Here is a 19,646-nt window from a genome sequence, read left to right as displayed (position 1 = left end):
GACTCCAGGGACTGTGTTCTCCGCGGCGGGGAGCGATGGCTCGATCAGAGCCAAGAGCGAGATACCGTAGGCGAGGTCAGGGAGCGCTGAGGAAGCCAAGCCCAGCTCGCCTCCCACCTGAAGGACCCGCACCACCGCTACGCAGCAGTCTTTCGCGGAGGCGGGGCCGCGGGCTGAAGCGCCCTAGCGTCCCGAGGGGCGGGCCTTTCGGGGCGGGGCGCGCTTGCTTCCGGCTAGAGCCGGAAGCCCCGACTGTGGCAGCATCCGGGAAGGCAGGCGGGCGGGCCAACCCGGATAGGAAGGTGAGATCCGGGATCTGCCCAGCTCTGCAGGCTCTGCTGTGGCCGTTGCCTGGCTCTGGGCTCCCGCCGCTGCAAGGCGGATAAGACCCGGTCCTGGCGCCGCCCGCGCAGCCCTGGTCGCGGCTGGCCGACGCTTCAGCGCGGCAGGGGGCGGGGCCGGCTGCCGGGGAGGCCTGGGTGGCTGGGGAACCTCCCGGTCCGGCCGGGTGACACCGGCTGGGGCTCCGTCAGTGGCGACAGGGGCTGGGCTGCCGCGTGACCGGCCGAAGTCACGCTGTGCTTAATCACAATTAACCTGTGCTCCAGGCTGGCGGCGCTCACATTTCTCCCAGCCGGTGGCCCTGGGGGTTTCTTTCATGGTGGCTTTCTCTGAAATGCCAAAGCCACCCGATTATTCAGAACTGAGTGACTCTTTAACGCTTGCCGTGGGAACAGGAAGAGTTTCGGGACCATTGTAAGTGTTTAAGAGTTACTGTCTTAACTTGGGGGCTCCGTCATTGGTTTGACTTGTAGAGCCAGTTCATGTCTGAAACAATACTGTTAAGTCAGAAAGTACATGAACTGTAGAAGTGAAGTGTTCCGTAGAAAACTAGTTTAATTCCATTTTCTTAAGGGAAGGTGTGCTGGACCTATTTAAGGTGGGTATAGTGAGTGAATTCTGAAAAAATTTATAATGAAAAAATTATAATGAAAAATATATAGTGAAACTTTACTTCCTCATAACTGCTACATAAAGTAACCTGTAAGTTGTTTACATTTCTTATTAAATGCAGATTTAGTTATTGTAAATCTTACATGTGTTCATGGGGCATTTTATAACTCATTAGAAACAAGTACTTTTGGAATAGTTGCCATGACAGCATTACTAGACTTTAACTGCATATATTTTTTTAATTTGAAGGCACAGAGCATGGAGAATGATGAACTTCCGTCAGCGGATGGGATGGATTGGAGTGGGCTTGTATCTGTTAGCAAGTGCAGCAGCATTTTACTATGTTTTTGAAATCAATGAGACTTACAACAGGCTGGCCTTGGAACATATTCAGCAGCACCCAGAGGAGCCCCTTGAAGGAACCACATGGACACACTCCTTGAAAACTCGTTTACTCTCCCTGCCTTTTTGGTTTTGGACAGTTATTTTTCTGATACCTTACTTACAGATGTTTTTGTTCCTCTATTCTTGTACAAGAGCTGACCCCAAAACGGTGGGCTACTGTATTATCCCCATATGCTTGGCAGTTATTTGCAATCGCCACCAGGCATTTGTCAAGGCTTCTAATCAGATCAGCAGACTACAACTGATTGACACATAAAATCAGTCACCGTTTTTTCCTTACAAACCCAAAACTGCCAGCACTATATGGAGCCTGATCACAAGACTGCAGCTTCTTCACAGATCTCAGGAAAGTGTGGTGGGGCAGAGGCTTTCTAAAAAATGTGACTAGGGGGCTTGTCTTTATCTGAATAATAATGAATTTTTAGGTAAAGCCTGAGATACAGTACTACAAAATCATGTTGATGACTTCAGATTTTGTAGTAAAATCGTGTCTGTTAATTTGCATCCTTTAGAAACTTGAATAAGTACCTGAACTCATATTTTTATTCTACTGTGCAACATTAGTGATGATTCAGAAATTTTTCCTTTGGGGAAAAAATGAAGATGAATATTTTCATTGTGTTTAATGTAGAAGTCCAAACATGGTCATAAAATTTAAATTTTATACAATTACTTGGCTAGCTTTAAAATTCTTCAAACTAAACACCAATTCGTTCTGTTGTAGCTAAGCCAACCATGCTTGCTTGCTTTCAGCTTGTGAGAAATTGGTATAAAATTATTTAGGTGATGGCTGTCTTGATAGCAAAGTTTGTTCTTCCTTGTGGTAATGCTACTGACATTAATTGACTGGCATTATTAATGGTACCGGTTTATTTAAAAACCTATTTGGGAAGAGACTTTGGAAGTTAAAAAATCTAACTGACACAAAAGACAGAAACAAGGTGTTCAGTGAAAATATTTAGTCCAGTCCCTGTCAGATGTGTAATACTCTAAAAGATACTAATGAGTCATCATCCTTCTGATTTTCTTTTCTGGCCTAAGATTCAGTCGTCAGGTGATAGGTTAATTGTGTGAAAATATATGATCCTTGTACTTCCTCCTTTGCATTTGTACTTACCACCTCATGTCTGGTATGGTACCAATACAAGTAACTAAAAAATGGAAATACTAGGTTTTAGGATTTTTTTTTTCTGGGTGAGATCGAGATATATTTTCATACAGTTATGTCCTTAATACCAGAGAAATGTTTTACACCGGTAGATTTTCATATAATAATAATAATATTTTTTGGTGTTTATTTTGTTGGGCCCTATTCTAAGAGCTTTACATGAATTAACTAACTTAATCCTCCCAAACAACCCTATGAGATAATAGTGTTATCCAGATTTTACAGATAAGGACACTGAGGTAGAGAAGTAATGTCAAAGAGGTCACACACCTAGTCTGTAGCAGAGCCAGTTATAACCTGGTAGCTGATGCCTCTGTTCCTAACTGGACAGTAGTGTTTCCCACAAAGGACTGATGTTCCAATACAGGGTCCAGTCTGCCAAGCCAAGCCAAACAACGGAAAGGGCTTTACAGGTTTTCCCCCACCAACCACAAGTAGAGTTCCTATGAAACCTTTTGTAAGCCAGGATGGTTTAAAACAGAAGCAGTAACCATTTTGTAAAAGCTAAAACTTGCTTCAGTTTTCTTTTCTGTTAGTGAAAACAGGTGCTAATTAGGTCTCTTGTAAAAAGTGAACTTTTGGATAGCGGGGAAACCTGTATTGAGAAATGTTTTCCTCAATTTGTAAGAGCTCCTGAAAATTTAAATGTTTTCTAGTAACCTCAACTTCTACTTTAAGTCTGATTTGACCAGAATGGAAGGAAGGTTGAACATTCCACAGCATGCTTTAACTTGAAAGAAAGCAGGTACTTTTGTAACTCAAAAGAGCATGATCACTTAATGTCCTCCAATTAATGTCACTTCTTCCCTTTACTAGCTCCGAAGGTCTAGTTACTGAAATGATGTATCTTTTGCCACCATACACTGTCTTCAAAGTAAGCAGCAGTTTGAAATACCCATTTCTGCAAGGGTAAGATAAACCAAATCATTTGAATCTTTTGAGGATTTACTAATAGTACACATGCAGCAGGCACTGTTTTGAGTGATTTGCATTCATTCTTTACGACAATCCCATGAGGCAGATATGCACTGGTACTAATGCCATTTTAAAGCAGAGGAAAATGACGAAACCTGAAGAACATAGGAATTAGTAAGCTGTCTGTGCCACGGTCACGCAACAAGTGGAAGAGTCAAGATTTCAATCTAGAATGTCTGATTTCAGATCTCCAGCTTTATCATTCCATGATACTGCTTCTCAAAGAAAAGGGATAATTTGAGGTAAATCATTCAGTAGTTTATTGATTAACCTTGAGGCAATGATAGTTTGGAAATGATTTAAGAAAATTATTTCAATTATTTTGTTTCATAAATGATGTAATGCAAGGTTCATGAGTTTGTCACTTGTAAAGTAGTAATATTTATTTAAGTAGACTTCCTTTATAGCTTAAATTCTAGTATTTTGGGGTTTGGTAAGTAAATGCTCAATTCATCTCTGTCTTTCAAGATCATATTACCTTGATAGGATAAATGTTAAAATAATTAGAGTAGGAGTAATGCAGTATTTCCAAATCTAAGTTTCAGTTTGCAGAGATAATCTGTTTTTTGATTATTTAGGAATTAGTTATTCAAGCTATGTATCATTCCTTTTTCGTCTATGGCTTTTTGAAAAACAACAACACTCTTTTGGTAAAGAGGGAAATATTAATCTAGCTCTATTAGATGGAGGAGGAGGTTGAAACTGATGGATAGACCTGTGTATTACAGCAGATCAGAATTTCATGTTTATGTCACAATACAAAAAGCAGAATATAAGATTAGTACTGAGATAAACAGCAAATACAGAAAGCAAATATGTGAGCTTTAGGGATTTTAGGGAAGGGATAAGAATCCTAGGATCTATAATTAGTCAATGATATTTGCTTCTAGATATGAGGAAAAATAGTTATATCCCTGTAACTCTGGGTTGGGGGGGGGCGCGGAATCCCAGGGCAATATACCTTAGAAACTGAAGTCAGTCAAAGGGAGAAATAAAGTGGGAGAAACCCATTTATTTCTTACATGCAGTCATCCAGGATCTCTCTCTCAACCCTGCTGTAGAAGAAAGCCCTCCACCCAACCTCTCTGGTCCAGATAAGCCATTGCTTGCCTCCTACCTACTGATACAGAGATGCACTAAGGCCAGGTGAGAGATTCTGGAAATACTGCAATTTTACCCACAATCCCACATTAGTTTAGTGGATCATTTTATATGCAACTGTTGTCAGGCAACTGCCTCTGGGGAGGTTTCTCCCTGCCTACTAGGTGAAATCTCAACCTGGATGGGAGAGGGTTTTTGACTCTGATCAGCAAGAATTCACAAACAGGTTGGAAGAGTTTAGGTAAGGAAGGAATTTATTAAAGTGAGAGTAACAGAATGGCAGCAGCCATGCAGACAGCAGAGAGCAAGGAAAAACAGGGAGGAAAGCAAAGCTCATTGAACTCCTGCTAGGCATAGGGCAAAATCCTTGCCAACTCCTAAAGCCAGGGTCACCTGGCATCCATTGTCTGCTTGATATGCATGGTGCGGGAACTAAGCCCCTCCTACCCCAGGATTTGGGGGAGCTGCAGAGCACTGGATGGAGTGAGATTACGTTCTGAGAACTTCCCAAAGGTGTAGGGATTTTCAGGCAGGCTACTAAAGAGCATGATTGTACAGCTGCAGTCCTGTCTGGGTCACCCAGGCAATGGGAACTTGCAAGCCCACATCAGAGATCTCAGTAGCCCTTCCCTACTTGTCTGAAGTAGGACAGAGAGAGTGAAGACTTGTGCTTAAGTCTAGAAAACAGAGTGAAACAGCAAAGTAACAAAGATGCTTACCACTAGAAGAGCACAGACAAAACACAAAAAGTCGAGCAGTGAGAAGGCTTTATTTAAGGCAAAAAGTACACAAATGAAGAAAGGGGAGTGAGGGCAACCTCAGTGAGGAGGTGCACTTAACGGCTTAGGATTCTGTCATGTAAGGCTTTCAAGAATAGGGCAGGGGAGGGGGCACGGGCTTGACATGTGGTCTCACGATATCTGTCTCCTGTGAGACATTGTCACATCAACCACAGTCTGTCCTATAGATATTCTGTAAATTAACTTTAACCGAAGGAATTTCTTAATCCTATACTTCTGTAAGATAGTGGTTACCCTCAAGCAGTGGGGACATATCATTTAGGACTGCTTGCCCTGCCTTAAGACATTGTCAGTTATTGACTGAACCATAAGGTATGTTAGGAATCTTACCTCCAAACTCCCTGGTTTTTAAAATAGAATCTTAGTTTTAAAATGGAGGCCCTCCTGTTCTTACTCTACTATTTATATCTTGGCATTTTCATCATAGGCAGGAAAAATTAATCATGATGCTCATCCCATGTCCCTGCCCTGCCTCACTACATCTGAAATGAGTATCTGTTGAATGTTTTTCACAGAAATGCACCAATGTTTTATTTTTTAAAAAGTGCCAAAATAAGGAATAAATAACTGAATTGCAGAAACAGACATCTAATTCATGAGGCTTTAGTCACCACATAAATTTTCTAGTTCTAAAGATGCTACCGGTTTTAAAAAAACATGATTCCTTAAGTTTATAATTTGCTTCTACTTCAAAGCTTTTATAGTTAACAAAAACCTTTTCTTTGGGGAAGTAAAATCATCAGATAAAGTGCTCCTAGAAGAGTAACTGCACCCATAAAATAAACCAGTATGTTTGTTCACCATGGGTAGTGTTAAAGTCTTTACTAAGATTATCTAATGTTGACTTCCTTCTTGGTGGACTTAACATTCTCAATTTCCAAAACACTGGCAGAAAAGCTTACCACAATACCACATGACTCATTTTTGCATCAGATGTGTCATCACTTTATGAATTGTCCAACATATTTATAAAAGTTCCAGATAATTCTCGACCATGACTGAGAATCATCTCACATTAGTATTTTTGTTTTGGTCTAAGGCAATGAGTGGGTCTTGAACTGCAACTGTGTATTACAATCACCCAGGGAAATAAACAAAAAACTAAACAAAACTCACATAAATGCCAGGGTTGTTTCATAACCTGTTTTCAGTCAATTTTATCAGTTTCACGTGGAGGCCCAGGTATTCATGTTTTTTGAGTTCTTTAAATGATTTGGAGTGAGCATCCTGGGCCATGGGTTTTTTAGGCACTGTAAACACTCAACCGTTAGTCCTGAGAACTTTGTCTTTGGAATAGCTTCAACAAATGTTTTGTGGTACGTTTACCCCAGCTGTTTGAATTGCAGATCTTTAAATCTTTCTTGTATTTTTTTTCTCAAGGCTTAAGTACAGCATGGGGAGGGGAGGCAGCTACTGAGCAGGGCCTTATAAACGGGTCTGTGTGGTTCCAGGATGTCACCATGGAGAAATCAAGAGGTCATGATTGCAGAAGAGGTCACTGTAACTGAGGCCAGGATCCAGGGGAGGTCTGCCAGGAATGAGCACACATGAACAGGGCAGGCTGGGGGTGGTCAGGTCCTAAAGTGAGACAGAGGACAGTCCCCCTCACTCCCACTTGTAGCTCTCCAGGTATGACCAGACTCAGCCCACAGCAGGAAGAAACGGGAAGCAGCAGCCATGGCGACATCCATGGTCCCGAGCTGCTCATGTGGCAGGTTGGGACAGATCTGGCATGCAGCCCCAGGAGCCCCAGGCCAGGCCTGTCAACAGGGTGACATCTGTGGGCACAACCACACTGAGCAGACTGCAGAGAGCTGCCAGCCAGAGCCAAGGGTCAGGAATGAGGTGTCTGCATTTTCTGATTCTAATTCATCTCCTCCAGTTTATCCTGTCAGGCCTTTTGCCTTTTACTGTGCCAAACCCTTGTCAAGAGGTTGCTGGTAAGTACACATAACTAAACCCAGTGGGCAAATGTCAATCCTCCAATTACTAGTTTTTGACACACTCCCTGTCCTTGAGATACTTTCTTCAACTGACTTCTGGATCAGTACTGCCCAAGAGAATTTTAGTGATGGTGGAAATGTTCTCTGTCTGGGCTGTCCAAATCAGTAGCCACTAGCCACATGAAATGAGCCCTTGGGATGTGGCTAGTGTGACCAAGGAACTGAATTTTAAATAGCCACATGTGGCTAGTAGCTACCATCTATCAGTAGCTTAGTTCTACTTAGATGCTTTGCCTTCCTCACCAGCTTCTCCTGTCTCCTTTGCTGGTTTCTTCTTGGGGACCTGCCCACTTTCTAAATGTTGGCATACCCTTTTCTCTTCCCTATACAGTTCTTTCTTAGCACCTTGGTCAACTCACCCAGGCTCACAGCTTTAAATGCCCAAATTTGCGTCACTACCTTGCATCTCTCTCTAGAGCTCCAGACTTGAATATCCAACTGCCTATTTGGTATTTACTAGTATTTCACAAGGCATCTGAAATTTATCCTGTCCAAAACCAAGCTGGTCTCTCCCCCCATCAAATCAACTCGAGTCCCTCTACAAATCTAACAAGTGGTGAGGGATTTTTTTTTTAATGTTATTCCTCATAACGACAAAGCAAAACTGAAGGAACAAAAGAGCAGCAGACTCACAGACTCCAAAAAGGGACTAGTGGTTACCAAAGGGGAAGGGGAGGGGAGGGAGAAGGGGATTGAGGGGCATTATGGTTAGTACACGTGGTGTGTGGGGGTCATGGGGAAGACAGTATAGCATAGCACAGAGAAGACAAGTAGTGACTGTGGCATCTTACTACACTGATGGACAGTGACTTCAATGGGGTATGGGGAACCTTGATGGGGTGAATGTAACTACATTGTTTTTCATGTGAAACCTTCGTAAGAGTGTGTATCAATGATACCTTAATTTAAAAAATATTACACCAAAATTTAAAAAGTTACTCCTCTCAAATATTTTCTTATAGCTTCCTTTCTCATAATGAAAAATCAAAAGTCCTTCCTTGGCATACAAAGTCCTAAGTAAGTGGCCTGTGACGTCCATTTCATTTTCTACTAGTGCCTCCACCCCTCACTCCAGCTATACTGATCTTGCTAGAACACACCAGAAAAACCTGTTACGGGGCCTCTGCACTCAGTGTACCTCCTGCTGGATGCTGGGCCTTGGCCTGTTCATCACATTGCTCAGACCTACACTCAATTATCAGCTTAGTGAGGCTGTCTCTGACCACCCTATTTAAAAGTAAGCACCCTTCTCCCTTGTTTTTCTCTGTAGACTTACCATCATCTGACATTATATGTTTTCTCAGGATCTAAACTCCACGAGGAGAGGGATTTTTGTGGTTTGTTCGTTGCTGTATACTCCAAGCCTAGAACAGTGCTGGGCACACAGTAGATGCTCAGTAATTATTTACTGCATGAAAGATCCTTATTGCCACTGAACACCTCTCTCACTGGACTGTAAAACAGTCTAGTCACTGCAGAAGAATAAAGGCTAAAATTAACATTTACTGCTAAGTGCGAAGCATCATCTCTCACATGTTCTGGATGGGTTTGCTTATTAAGCTTTCAGGTTTCAGCATGTAGCGACATACTCTTTTCAAGGCCAAGATTTAAAATGGTCAGTTTATTTTTGCCAACAGTTCTTGGGATGTTGGTTGTCTTGGGATTTTCCTTACTGATGCAGAGAAAAACATATACCGCATTCATAAGCAATGTTTTACATGGTGGTTAGAGCCTTGAGAAATTCTCAAGTTTCAACCATGAAGATAACAGTTTCCTAAACCACTAACACGCACCAAGGGGCATGATGGCATCTTAGAGCTACAGCACACAATTTCTGGTGTCCAAAGCAATACCTTGGCCCCCAAAAGAACTTATTTAAGCTAGCAATGTGTTTCTACACATCATTTCTATCCCCAGAATTTTCTGGTATTAGAGTAAACTTCTACTTAAAACTGTACCCCAGTGGCCTTGTTGCTGCCCCAATGTGAGCTGCTTTTTTTTTAAATTAAGGTATCATTGATATACACTCATGAACGTTTCACAAGAAAAACAATGTGGTTATTACATTCACCCTTATTATCAAGTCGTTCCCCCCACCCATACCCCGTTGCAGTGTGAGCTGCTACTTTTTAAAAGATTTAAATAGTGCCTTACTGTCTAGCATTCACTGTTCCATGTGTCATGTCTTTAAATAGAGCAACTGTGATCCAAAGGTCACCTGAAAACGAATAGTTACAAGCAATCCAGTGAAATTCATTTTATACTTTGAGAATAATGCACTGGCTAGAGAGCAGTTTTTTGAAGGTTAAGGCCAGGCACATCAGTTTTAGAAACACCTCTTTTTTTTACGGCACCCTACCTCAAACTTACTAGCCCAGCTCGTCTAACCTTTTAGAAGCTGAATATTCCCTTTTCTGACATAGTAGTAGTCACCTGGGAAATGTGGACTTTTTGTTTTTTAAGTTCAAATTGATTAACTTTTGCCCTCAATTACATGTCAATGTTTTAAACTGTTAATATGGCTAATGTGCCCTTATTACATTTAAAGAATGGCTTTTTAAAATTAAAAATTGGAAGTTTTACAATAACACTTTTTGTATTTGTGTAGAAAAATACATAAGTTTTTTTTTTAATGCAGAGAGAACAAAAGAGAATAATGAAAAATCTCCTTCTTACTCCCAACCTCAACTCCCTCTTTTCAGGAAGCAGTTTATCCTTTCAGAGATACTATATTTGTATCTAGCCAATATCCTCCAATAGTAGCATTCTATACACTGTTCCATCTCTTGCTAGTTTTTTCATTTAACATCATATCCTAGAGATCCATCCTTAACACTACATACAGCTATAATTTGGTCTTTTTAATAGCTACACAAAATTATTATTGAAATTTTCTTTCTTGTGCCTTTCTGTATTAAAGAGCAATCAAAATATTTGAAAGATTCACCCATACCTCGAATTCATTTGCCATAAACTCTTTAAATTATTATATTTAATTTTTTTTATTTTGGTGTCATTAATATACAATTACATGAGCAACATTATGGTTACTAGACTCCCCCCATTATCTGGTTCCCACCACATACCCCATTACAGTCACTGTCTATCAGTGTACTAAGATGCTATAAAATCATTACTTGTCTTCTCTGTGTAATACTGCCTTTGCTGTGTGCACCGCCCCCCCCCACGTTATGTGTGCTAATCGTAATGCCCCTTTTTCCCCTTATCCCTCCTTTCCCACCCATCCTCCCCAGTCCCCTTCCCTTTGGTAACTGTTAGTCAATTCTTGGGTTCTGTGAGTCTGCTGCTGTTCTGTTCCTTCAGTTTTCTCTTTGTTCTTATACTCCATAGATGAGCAAAATCATTTGATACTTGTCTTTCTCTGCCTGGCTTATTTCACTGAGCATAATACCCTCTAGCTCCATCCATGTTGTTGCAAATGGTAGGATTTGTTTTCTTCTGATGGCTGAATATTCCATTGTGTATATGTACCACATCTTCCTTATCCATTCATCTACTGATGGACACTTAGGTTGCTTCCATTTCTTGGCTACTGTAAATAGTGCTGTGATAAACATAGGGGTGCATATGTCTTTTTTAAACTGAGCTCCTGCATTCTTAGGGTAAATTCCTAGGAGTGGAATTCCTGGGTCAAATAGTATTTCTATTTTGAGTTTTTTGAGGAACCTCCATACTGCTTTCCACATGGTTGAACTAATTTACATTCCCACCAGCAGTGTAGGAGGGTTCCCCTTTCTCCACCTCCTCACCAACATTTGTTGTTGTCTTTTGGATGGTGGCCATCCTTACTGGTGTGAGGTGATATCTCATTGTGGCTTTAATTTGCATTTCGCTGATGATTAGTGATGTGGAGCATCTTTTCATGTGCCTGTTGGCCCAACTGAATTTCTTCTTTGGAGAAGTATCTGTTCAGATCGTATTCCCATTTTTTAATTGGCTTATTTGCTTTTTGTTTGTTAAGGTGAGCTCTTTATATATTTTGGATGTCAACCCCTTATTGGATATGTCATTTATGAATATATTACATTTGATTTTGCTTGGTTTATGGGCAAATAAAAAAATCAACTTAGTTCCTCAATTAGACAGTTAGATGCAGATTTTAAAGACCACAGTGATGACAGAATTGGTACATATTTCATCATAATACACCTGCTTATGACAATAGACATTAAACACTAAAATGGATTTACATTTAACATGGATCACTTGCCATATGGTCAAACACTTCTGGTTTATTCAAGGCCAGAATCTTTATATGGTTCCAGAGGGACTCTTTGGCAGATTTTGCTGATTACTCATTAAACAGTTGAAACACATATAGACATTATTTATCTTACAAAGCTTACCCACAGCAAAACAGACACAAAAATGAGGTAAATACTATGGGCAAGATTATGGTTCTTGGGAAGGCAAAAGTCAAATATATTTTTGGTAACCTTTTCCTTCTAAGCATGTTTTAAAAGCTGAAAATATTAAGTGTTGGAAGGCCACAAAACTTAACAAGTGTATCCTGTCATCCAGTGAAATGCACAATGCTGCACTGCAGTATCTGTAACCTTTCCCAATAGGCATTTCAGACACCAACACGGCCATCTTTGCTACTGTCCAAAGTTTTGAAACTCTCACCTCTCTTAAATGTGATCGCTGCTCGAAGCTCAGTTGCTTTTATCTACATCATTCATGGAATAATAGTCTATATATTCTCCCAATAGCCAAGGAGGTTATGACAGGCAGCTATTATGTATGTCTTCTAAGCCACAGTAATAAACTAATATTAGCCCTGTATAAGAATGCATTAAATAATTTTTTCTAAGTCTATACTTACAGTTCTCTGAGATAATCAATAAAGAAGATGAGCAATTCTGAATAACGAAGAGTAAATTTATTCCACTTTTCCTCTCCTCCTCAATCAAATAATCACGTATAGGCTCTTAAACTGGAAAGATGCAGCACTCTTCTATTAAACTTTTAAGTTAGACTCCAGCACAAGAGTCTTTCTTCTCATGTAGTAGTGCCACTGAACTTATTGCTAAGCATGAAACTAGAGGTTAAATGGTTTGGTGAGAATAATAGTCTTTCGTGGGGAAGTCAATGTTTTCTTGTTATTTTGTCATTATTGTGGTTCAAGTTCTTAAAAGATTGAAAACTTTGCTAGGTCCTTCTCCATCTTGGCATATCGTTCCTTAAGCCTTTCCATTGCTTTTCTGTGTTCATCTACTGCAGCCTGTTGTGTTGTTCTTTCATGAAATCCTCCCACTGGATTATATGCTGTTTTTCACTAGCTATTAAATGGTCATTACGAGTCTTTTTTCATTCCTGCTCTCTGTTGGAGTCTACAGACTGAAGTCAGTAGCTGCTTGCAATCTCTGGAGAACTTGGTTTAAGTTGTCCAGCAATGTTTCTCTACATTTGGGAAGAGTGTGTTCATTTGTTTCATGGATACATTCTTTAAATTTTCAAGGAACTTGCATTTCTCAAAGACCACATTTTTCCCTTGATAATGAGGTATACTGGTCCCTGGCAAGTCTCTTACTTTTGGCCGCCACCCAGGGCAGCCTCATTATACAAAAATATTGTACTAATGTTCTTCTATTTTAATTTACTAGGGTCTTCTGCTGGTGGTCATTATGTTATTTAGTCTTTTGTTACTGAAAATAATGCTGCAATGAATAGTTTTGCAAAATCATGCACATACACTATTATCTGTAGGAATGATTTCTGTAAGTGAAATTGCATGTACATTTAACACTTAGACAGAATCAGCTTGGCTTTCCAAGAGCTTATACCAGTTTACACTCTCACCATCAATCTATTATAGACCTCACACTCTTTCCAGCTTAATATTGCACCAAACTTTTGGTACTTCAGTCTGAAAAATAAAACATTCTATCACATTGTGGTTTTAATTTTCATTTATTTGAAAAGGCTTTTTCACTTAAAAGCCACATGTATTTTCTTGTGTTCTTGCTGTTCTCTATTCTATAATCCTTCTCTGACTGATACACATGAGATTTATCAAAGGAATTAGTTCTTAGTCATTTGTGTTGAAAATATTAATACTTCCCTCATTGTCTTTTAAACTTATTTACAGAATGTTCAGAAAATTTTGTTATGTAATTGCATTTACTAATCTTTACTATTACAGTTTCTGGATTAAAAGAAAATCTTGTTTAGGGAATCTTTCTTGCTCTGAGACTATAAAAACTATTACTCATTTTCTTTTAGTACTTTTATGGTTGTTTTTTATTCTACGTATCTGTATCTACTGAAATTATGCTCTAGGTACTGAGAAAAGAACCTAGCTTCACCACAAAATCAATTTGTTTCTCATGCTAAAACTGAGTGTTATTTTACAAATATTCTCTAATTTCTACAAGAATTTTACACTCTACTCTTACTATATACTTCTAAAGTTAAGAAATGGTTATCACAAAATGACTGCAATTAATTTCCCCATGTTAATTTTATTTGTAACCATCACCAGCTACATTTATGGTAATAGTTTTGAACTTTGTGGTGCTCAACTACCAGAGTTAAGGTCAAACAGGAACTTCTTGGGAACATTTATCACAATATACATGTTAACAATTGAATTAAAAAGCCTAGGTTTTCAGAATGTCTTATGAATCTTTCTGTATTACATACATTATAATATGTATATAATTATATACATTACATATATAATGTATAATTGTTCAATCCATTGATTGAACAATTCCACTGAGAAATAGGTGTATCTTTAATAGGCTAAATAGGAACTGGCTAAAAATACTGCATAATAAACTGAGGGCAACAGATATCTCCAACTGATTTTCTCATTTGGAAGAAAGCCTTTATTTCCTTTAAAAGTACAAGAATTCTCAATAAAAGTTAAAAAACAAAAACCCTGAAAAGCTGAAGAAATAATTCTAATAAAGTACATTTCATAATATGTGGGAGGAAATACTGGGGGGAAGAGCCACAGAAACATACAGCATGAGGTCCAAACATTGTCTATGAAGCCAGGAAAGTTCTCAAATACATGTTTAAATTGAAATTTAAAGGATAAGAAGAGCTGGACAGGCAAAGGAGGTCACTTGGCTCAGGATTTGAAAGGCAACTAGTTGCAGAAGCACAAATCCTCTGAGTGTGAACACTACCTCTAAACTGAGGGAGAAAACTAATCTCCTCTCACTTTTTACCTATTTTTTTCAAAGTAAAGTTTTCTTCCCAGGTTATTTTTTTTAATGTTCAAACTTACTAATATTGCAAACAACCAACAGCAATCTATTATAAAAGGTCTTGTCTTTGGCCACAGAACTCTATCAAAACAAGTATTTCTTAATCTACTTAAAGTACACAAAACCATTTAACCTTAGGGAAGATATTTATCTTGCCTATGTCCATATACTTCACCTTTTAAACTCCCTGTTTCACATTTTAGAAGATTATTTATCAAAGTCTGGTGTCAAGTTTATTTTTAGGTAGGATTGTGAGGCTGACTCTCCTGTAGAAGGGTAAAGTTGGAGCTGTTTCAGAGATAAACTGGGTTCTGCTTTCCTGTGGCTAATGTTTGTATCCTTAGAAGGCACCCGATTAGAAAACCAGGCAAGGCATTTCCTCTTACTGGTCTTTCAAACTGATCTTTTTTGCGCACACGCACGTGGCTCACTTATGAAGATGACAGTATTAGAACTAGAATCAGTATTAAAATTAAGTTAAAGATCAACCAAACCTATAGCCCAGACCTCAAAAACACTGAACAAGAAGCATAAATATCTTGAAATTTCTTCCTTATAAATTTCATGTCAGTTCTTCTTCATATTTACTAAACAACAAAGGAAACAATAGTCAGGAGCAAAGTTTAGCTAATTTTTAAAAATATGAACTATTTTAATTATACAGTTATTTTTTAAAGGATTGCATAAAAAGATTAGAAATCAGTAACTGAAGTCCAATATTAGAGCCATTATCACAAACTAAACAAGGTAATTTCTGAAGATGTATAGAACTTTATCTGGTTGGTATTGTTTGGTTACACAGGAGCACTTAGTGGAAGGCTAGTGTTCCAAGGGAAATAATACTTCAGAGTTATGAAAAGATGAACAAATTCAGTTTCCTTAATAGCATGTACTTGGCATACTATAAATTTCAGAATGTGTAGCTGGGAAAGTGTTAGGGTAATCTTTTAAAGGTTATGTGTATAATCCAGCTCCACAAGCAGTTAGCTCTGTAACTCGGGGAAAACACCTATTTAAGATTCAATTTGTCTCTGAAATAAAGCATATCATCTGTAATGTTACTTCTAGCTCTAAAATTCTATTTGCATTTCATTAGGTACATGCTACTTTCTTTCTTTGTCTTAGCTATCTAAACCGATCAGGAAACATGCATAGGAGAGTAAATTATAAAACGCCGTAGTTCCAGTGACAAGCAGAAAAGGGATACACACAGACATTTTAGGATACACACACACATATATATATATATTTAAAGAATTCAATAGTTCTTAAGCAAAATCAGAGTATGGCTAAAGGATGAGAGGAAATACTGAAGAGCTAATATAAATTGTTTACTTAAAAACTTACATTTGTGTTTATAAAAAACATAACATAAAAGCACACCCCATTTGTGTCTCTTAAAGTACAAGTTAAATATATATTAATTGAGTGATATCATCTCTCAATGTCCATATGTCAGCTGTGAGTGTGGATTCAAAGTTTCCTTGAGTCTTTCTCAATGGCTCTTTCTCTTCAGTTATCTCTCCATTTCTGCTTTCCTTCTTACACAGAACTGCTGTTCTTCAGGTTAATACCAGTTTTCACCACTTGCTCATGTCAGTTCTTTGAAATATTATTGCCTGTGAACTTTGACATGTGCTTTCTATAACAGAAACAGAAGCTAAAAGATGTAGACGTCACACAATTTTATTCAATTGCTGCTTAAAAAGTAGAAAACAATTAAAATTCACGTCGCCAACTCAGAGGCCTTTTACACATTATTGTGTTCTATTTTATTTCCAAGGTCTGAAATTTATTTCTCACTCAAGAAAACATTTATTTCTCCACAGTTATATCTTTTCTGCTGGAAATAAAAAAAGTTTTTTGACAAAATTGTTCCAAGAGAACAAATGTTTTCCAAATTAGAGTGTAGATATCAGTGCATGATAACTAAGATATAGTGGCAGTCTTAACTTTTATAAAATATGTTAAGGTGGTGGTTTTGGACGTTTTGCAGATGGTCCATCTGAGTTAGTCATGTTATCAATGTTAATTTCATCTTCTGCATCATCTTCATCATCACCTTTTAAAATAAATATTTGTTGTATTACAATATGTTCAGTGGTTGAAAAAAATATAGCCAAAATCGTTGCAAATGAGACCATTTCACTTTAGGGATTAAAAAAAACATGAATATGTCAGACCCAAATATGTATGGTTAAAAAGATTTCAGTAATTTTGGTGTTTAAAAACCATTCTTTTCCATTACGTTTTTTTTACAGATATAATTCATGTACCATAAAATTCACTTTTAAAGTGCAGTTTATTGATTTTTAGTATATTCACTGCTATCTAGTTTCAGAGCAATTTCATCATCCCAGAAAGAAATCCCATACCCCTTAGCACTCACTTCACATTCCCTTCAGCCCTTAGCAACTACTAATCTGCTTTCTATGCAGTTTTGTCTATTCTGGACATTTCACATAAAGGGAACCATAAAATAAATATGTGACCTTTCGTATCTGTCTTCTTTCACTTAGCATGTTTTCAAGGTTCATTCATGTTGCAGCATTTATCAGTACAATACTTCACTCCTTTTTATTGAATAATATTCCATTGTATGGATATTCCACATTTTGTTTAACCACTTATCAACTCATGGACATTTGTGATTCCACTTTTTAGCTATTATGAATAATGCTACAAACATTTGGCCTAAGTTTTTATGTGAACAAGTTGTCTTGGGAGAACTAGGTATAGAACTAGGAATGCCTAGGAATAGAATCATTGGGTCATAAAGTACTTTTACATTTAACTTTTTGAGGAACTGCCCAACTGTTTTCCAAAGAAAGCACACCATTTTACATTACACAGCAATGTATGAGGGCTCCAATTTCTTCACATCCTAGCCAGTATTTGCTAATATTCTTTATGATTATAGTCATCCTGATGAGTATGACGTGGTGTTTCACTGTGGCTTTGATTTGCACTTCTGTCAAGGCCAATGACGTTGAGTGTCTTTTCATGTGCTTACTGGTCATTTGTATATCGTATTTGAAGAACTATCTGTTCAAATCCTTTGCATATGTGATAACTGGATTATCTTTTTAGTGTTCAGTTCTATCACTTTCCTTTGTATATTTATTGAGATATAATTCATACAATATAAAATTCACCATTTTAATCTCTATCACATTTTTTAAGAAGAAAATTTAAACTTAAGCTTTATTGGGACGACTTCATTAAACAGAAAAAAATGTCCTATTTAAAGACACTCCTGACCCATCATTAATAGAACAGTTGGCAGTTATTTTTCCAATAAGTAATAACACATTAAAAAAAAAATAGACCTAGCTATACCTATCCTTATGCCAATAACATTTTCAGCAGATTAGAGCGGTACTTTTGGGGCTAACAAACAGGACTTCACTCTCAATATATGTGGCCAACATGCAACTAACGTGTAGTGTTCTGAGTTCAGTCTTGGCTCCTTCACATTATTTATAACTATCAAGATGTAAACAAGATGGAAAGAAAAAGAAAGTACAGTACAGTTTACGCTCCTTTTTAGAGGAGTTAAGTCCCGACTCCACTATTTAGTTCTTAAGGTTCCAGCTCTGGGCAGTCAAAATGAACCTACCTATTTTTGTATTCAAGACAAGACTTTAACAAAATTAGTGCAGTTACATTTCACGTTTTCTACTTTCAAACTGCATCTACTAAACTGGGATATGGTATAGGAGCCCCTAGGAGTTTAGGCGTGCTTAACTGTAATCTGGATTTATTCCTATTCTGTGATAGATGGCAGTCTTCCAAACAGGTTTGAAATTTCACACTTGGTAAAACTCCTTTTCATCCTTCAACACCCAGCTCAAAAGTCATGCCCTCTCTGAAGCCTTCCTGGCGCCTCTCGGTTTACAGTAGTTACAGAGGGCCCTAGCTAGGGTCAGCCTTCCAATCTTTAATAGAGCTTCTACCTGTCTAACACCCACCGGTCTGAGTCCCCAAGGACAGGAACTGAGCCGCATTCGCCTCATTCTTTCTCCCGAGCTTAGCCCAGCGCCCCACACAGAGTACAGTAGCAGGCGGTCAGCACGTTTTTTGTGAGATAAATTAGAAGAGTTGTGAAAACGCCTGGATAGAAGCAGCCCAAATAATGGCGTTAAGTGTTAACATTTTAAACTTGGAACTCCTCTTCCCCCGAGGCTCACTATTTCCAACTCTACTACACGGGCTCCCTCGCCCTGCCCTCCTGTCTGTCGTTCAGCTCAAAGCTCACCGTCCAGGGCCTCGTCTGGAGCCGCCGCCACCTGGTCCTGCCCTTTCCGCTGAACCTGGGTGGGTAGGAGCTCGGCCACCAGCTCCCTCATCTGGGCGAGGCCCGACAACAGTCCTTGGAAAGGGTCGCCGTCTCCCGGCGCCTCACAAGTCACCCGCAGCTGCTGGCTCTGCCCGTCCGGCCCGATAAATTCGCCCAACACCTCCATAGCGGGTTCCGAGCTTCAGGAGGGCGCCTCTGGAAAGCTTCACCTGGAAGCGGAAATTAGCCCAGGGCGGGAGCAGGCGGAGACTGGCGAAAGATGATTTCCGTTTGTCACAGTCGCTCCTCCCCCTTCCTTCGCTTCCCTTCACTAGGATTGGCTCCTGTCACACATGCCCCGCCTCCTCCGGCCACGCCCCTCGCGGCCGTTTTTTTCCCGCCTCCGCCTGGGCAGAGCGGCTGGCTGGGTGACAGTTGAGCATGGCCGGAGCTGAGGGCCCCGCTGGGCGGCAGTCGGAGCTGGAGCCCGTAGTATCGTTGGTCGACGTGCTTGAGGAGGACGAGGAGCTGGAGAAAGAGGCGTGCGCTGTACTGGGCGGCAGCGACTCCGAGAAGTGCTCCTACTCGCAGGTGGGCGCGCGGCCCCGGCCCCGCCTTCCCCAGGCTCCGGCCGGACCTCCTGATCCCGACCCGCCTTGCCCTGTTCCTGCCCGCCCGACTCCTGCGTGGTAGTCCGGGATCGTCATTTATTTTAGACTT

The 19,646-nt window shown here is 39.5% G+C and overlaps 3 protein-coding genes across 5 annotated transcripts in view; 2 read left to right on the top strand and 1 right to left on the bottom strand.

The window, feature by feature from the left end:
• The first annotated feature begins 206 nt into the window (after positions 1–206).
• LYSET (lysosomal enzyme trafficking factor) lies at positions 207–2,031 on the top strand. 3 transcript variants are annotated; one of them, XM_036882185.2, is made up of 2 exons: positions 207–302; positions 1,204–2,031. In XM_036882185.2, the coding sequence occupies exon 2, from the start codon at positions 1,220–1,222 to the stop codon at positions 1,613–1,615; it is 396 nt and encodes a 131-aa protein (XP_036738080.1). In that variant the 5' UTR covers positions 207–302; positions 1,204–1,219; the 3' UTR covers positions 1,616–2,031. The 3 variants fall into 3 exon arrangements, with proteins under 3 accessions (XP_036738080.1, XP_036738079.1, XP_036738081.1); XM_036882184.2 differs by lacking the exon at positions 207–302 and adding an exon at positions 309–756; XM_036882186.2 differs by lacking the exon at positions 207–302 and adding an exon at positions 785–940.
• Positions 2,032–15,963: 13,932 nt separating this feature from the next.
• Positions 15,964–19,168, bottom strand: GON7 (GON7 subunit of KEOPS complex). Its single transcript, XM_036882089.2, has 2 exons — positions 18,906–19,168; positions 15,964–16,709 (listed from the first exon to the last, which is right to left on the bottom strand). The coding sequence occupies exons 1-2, from the start codon at positions 19,111–19,113 to the stop codon at positions 16,615–16,617; spliced, it is 303 nt and encodes a 100-aa protein (XP_036737984.2). The 5' UTR covers positions 19,114–19,168; the 3' UTR covers positions 15,964–16,614.
• Positions 19,169–19,313: 145 nt separating this feature from the next.
• UBR7 (ubiquitin protein ligase E3 component n-recognin 7) overlaps positions 19,314–19,646 on the top strand; it is a 28,324-nt gene continuing 27,991 nt past the window's right edge. The window contains exon 1 of the mRNA XM_036882088.2: positions 19,314–19,517. Within this exon, the coding sequence (XP_036737983.1) occupies positions 19,368–19,517 (150 nt within the window). The 5' untranslated portion in view covers positions 19,314–19,367. The remainder of the gene's footprint in view (positions 19,518–19,646) is intronic.

The sequence above is a fragment of the Manis pentadactyla genome, chromosome 11 (assembly GCF_030020395.1).
Source record: "Manis pentadactyla isolate mManPen7 chromosome 11, mManPen7.hap1, whole genome shotgun sequence".
Taxonomy (NCBI): domain Eukaryota; kingdom Metazoa; phylum Chordata; class Mammalia; order Pholidota; family Manidae; genus Manis; species Manis pentadactyla.
Note: the sequence above shows the minus strand (reverse complement) of the source record. Positions and strands in the feature narration are given on the sequence as shown.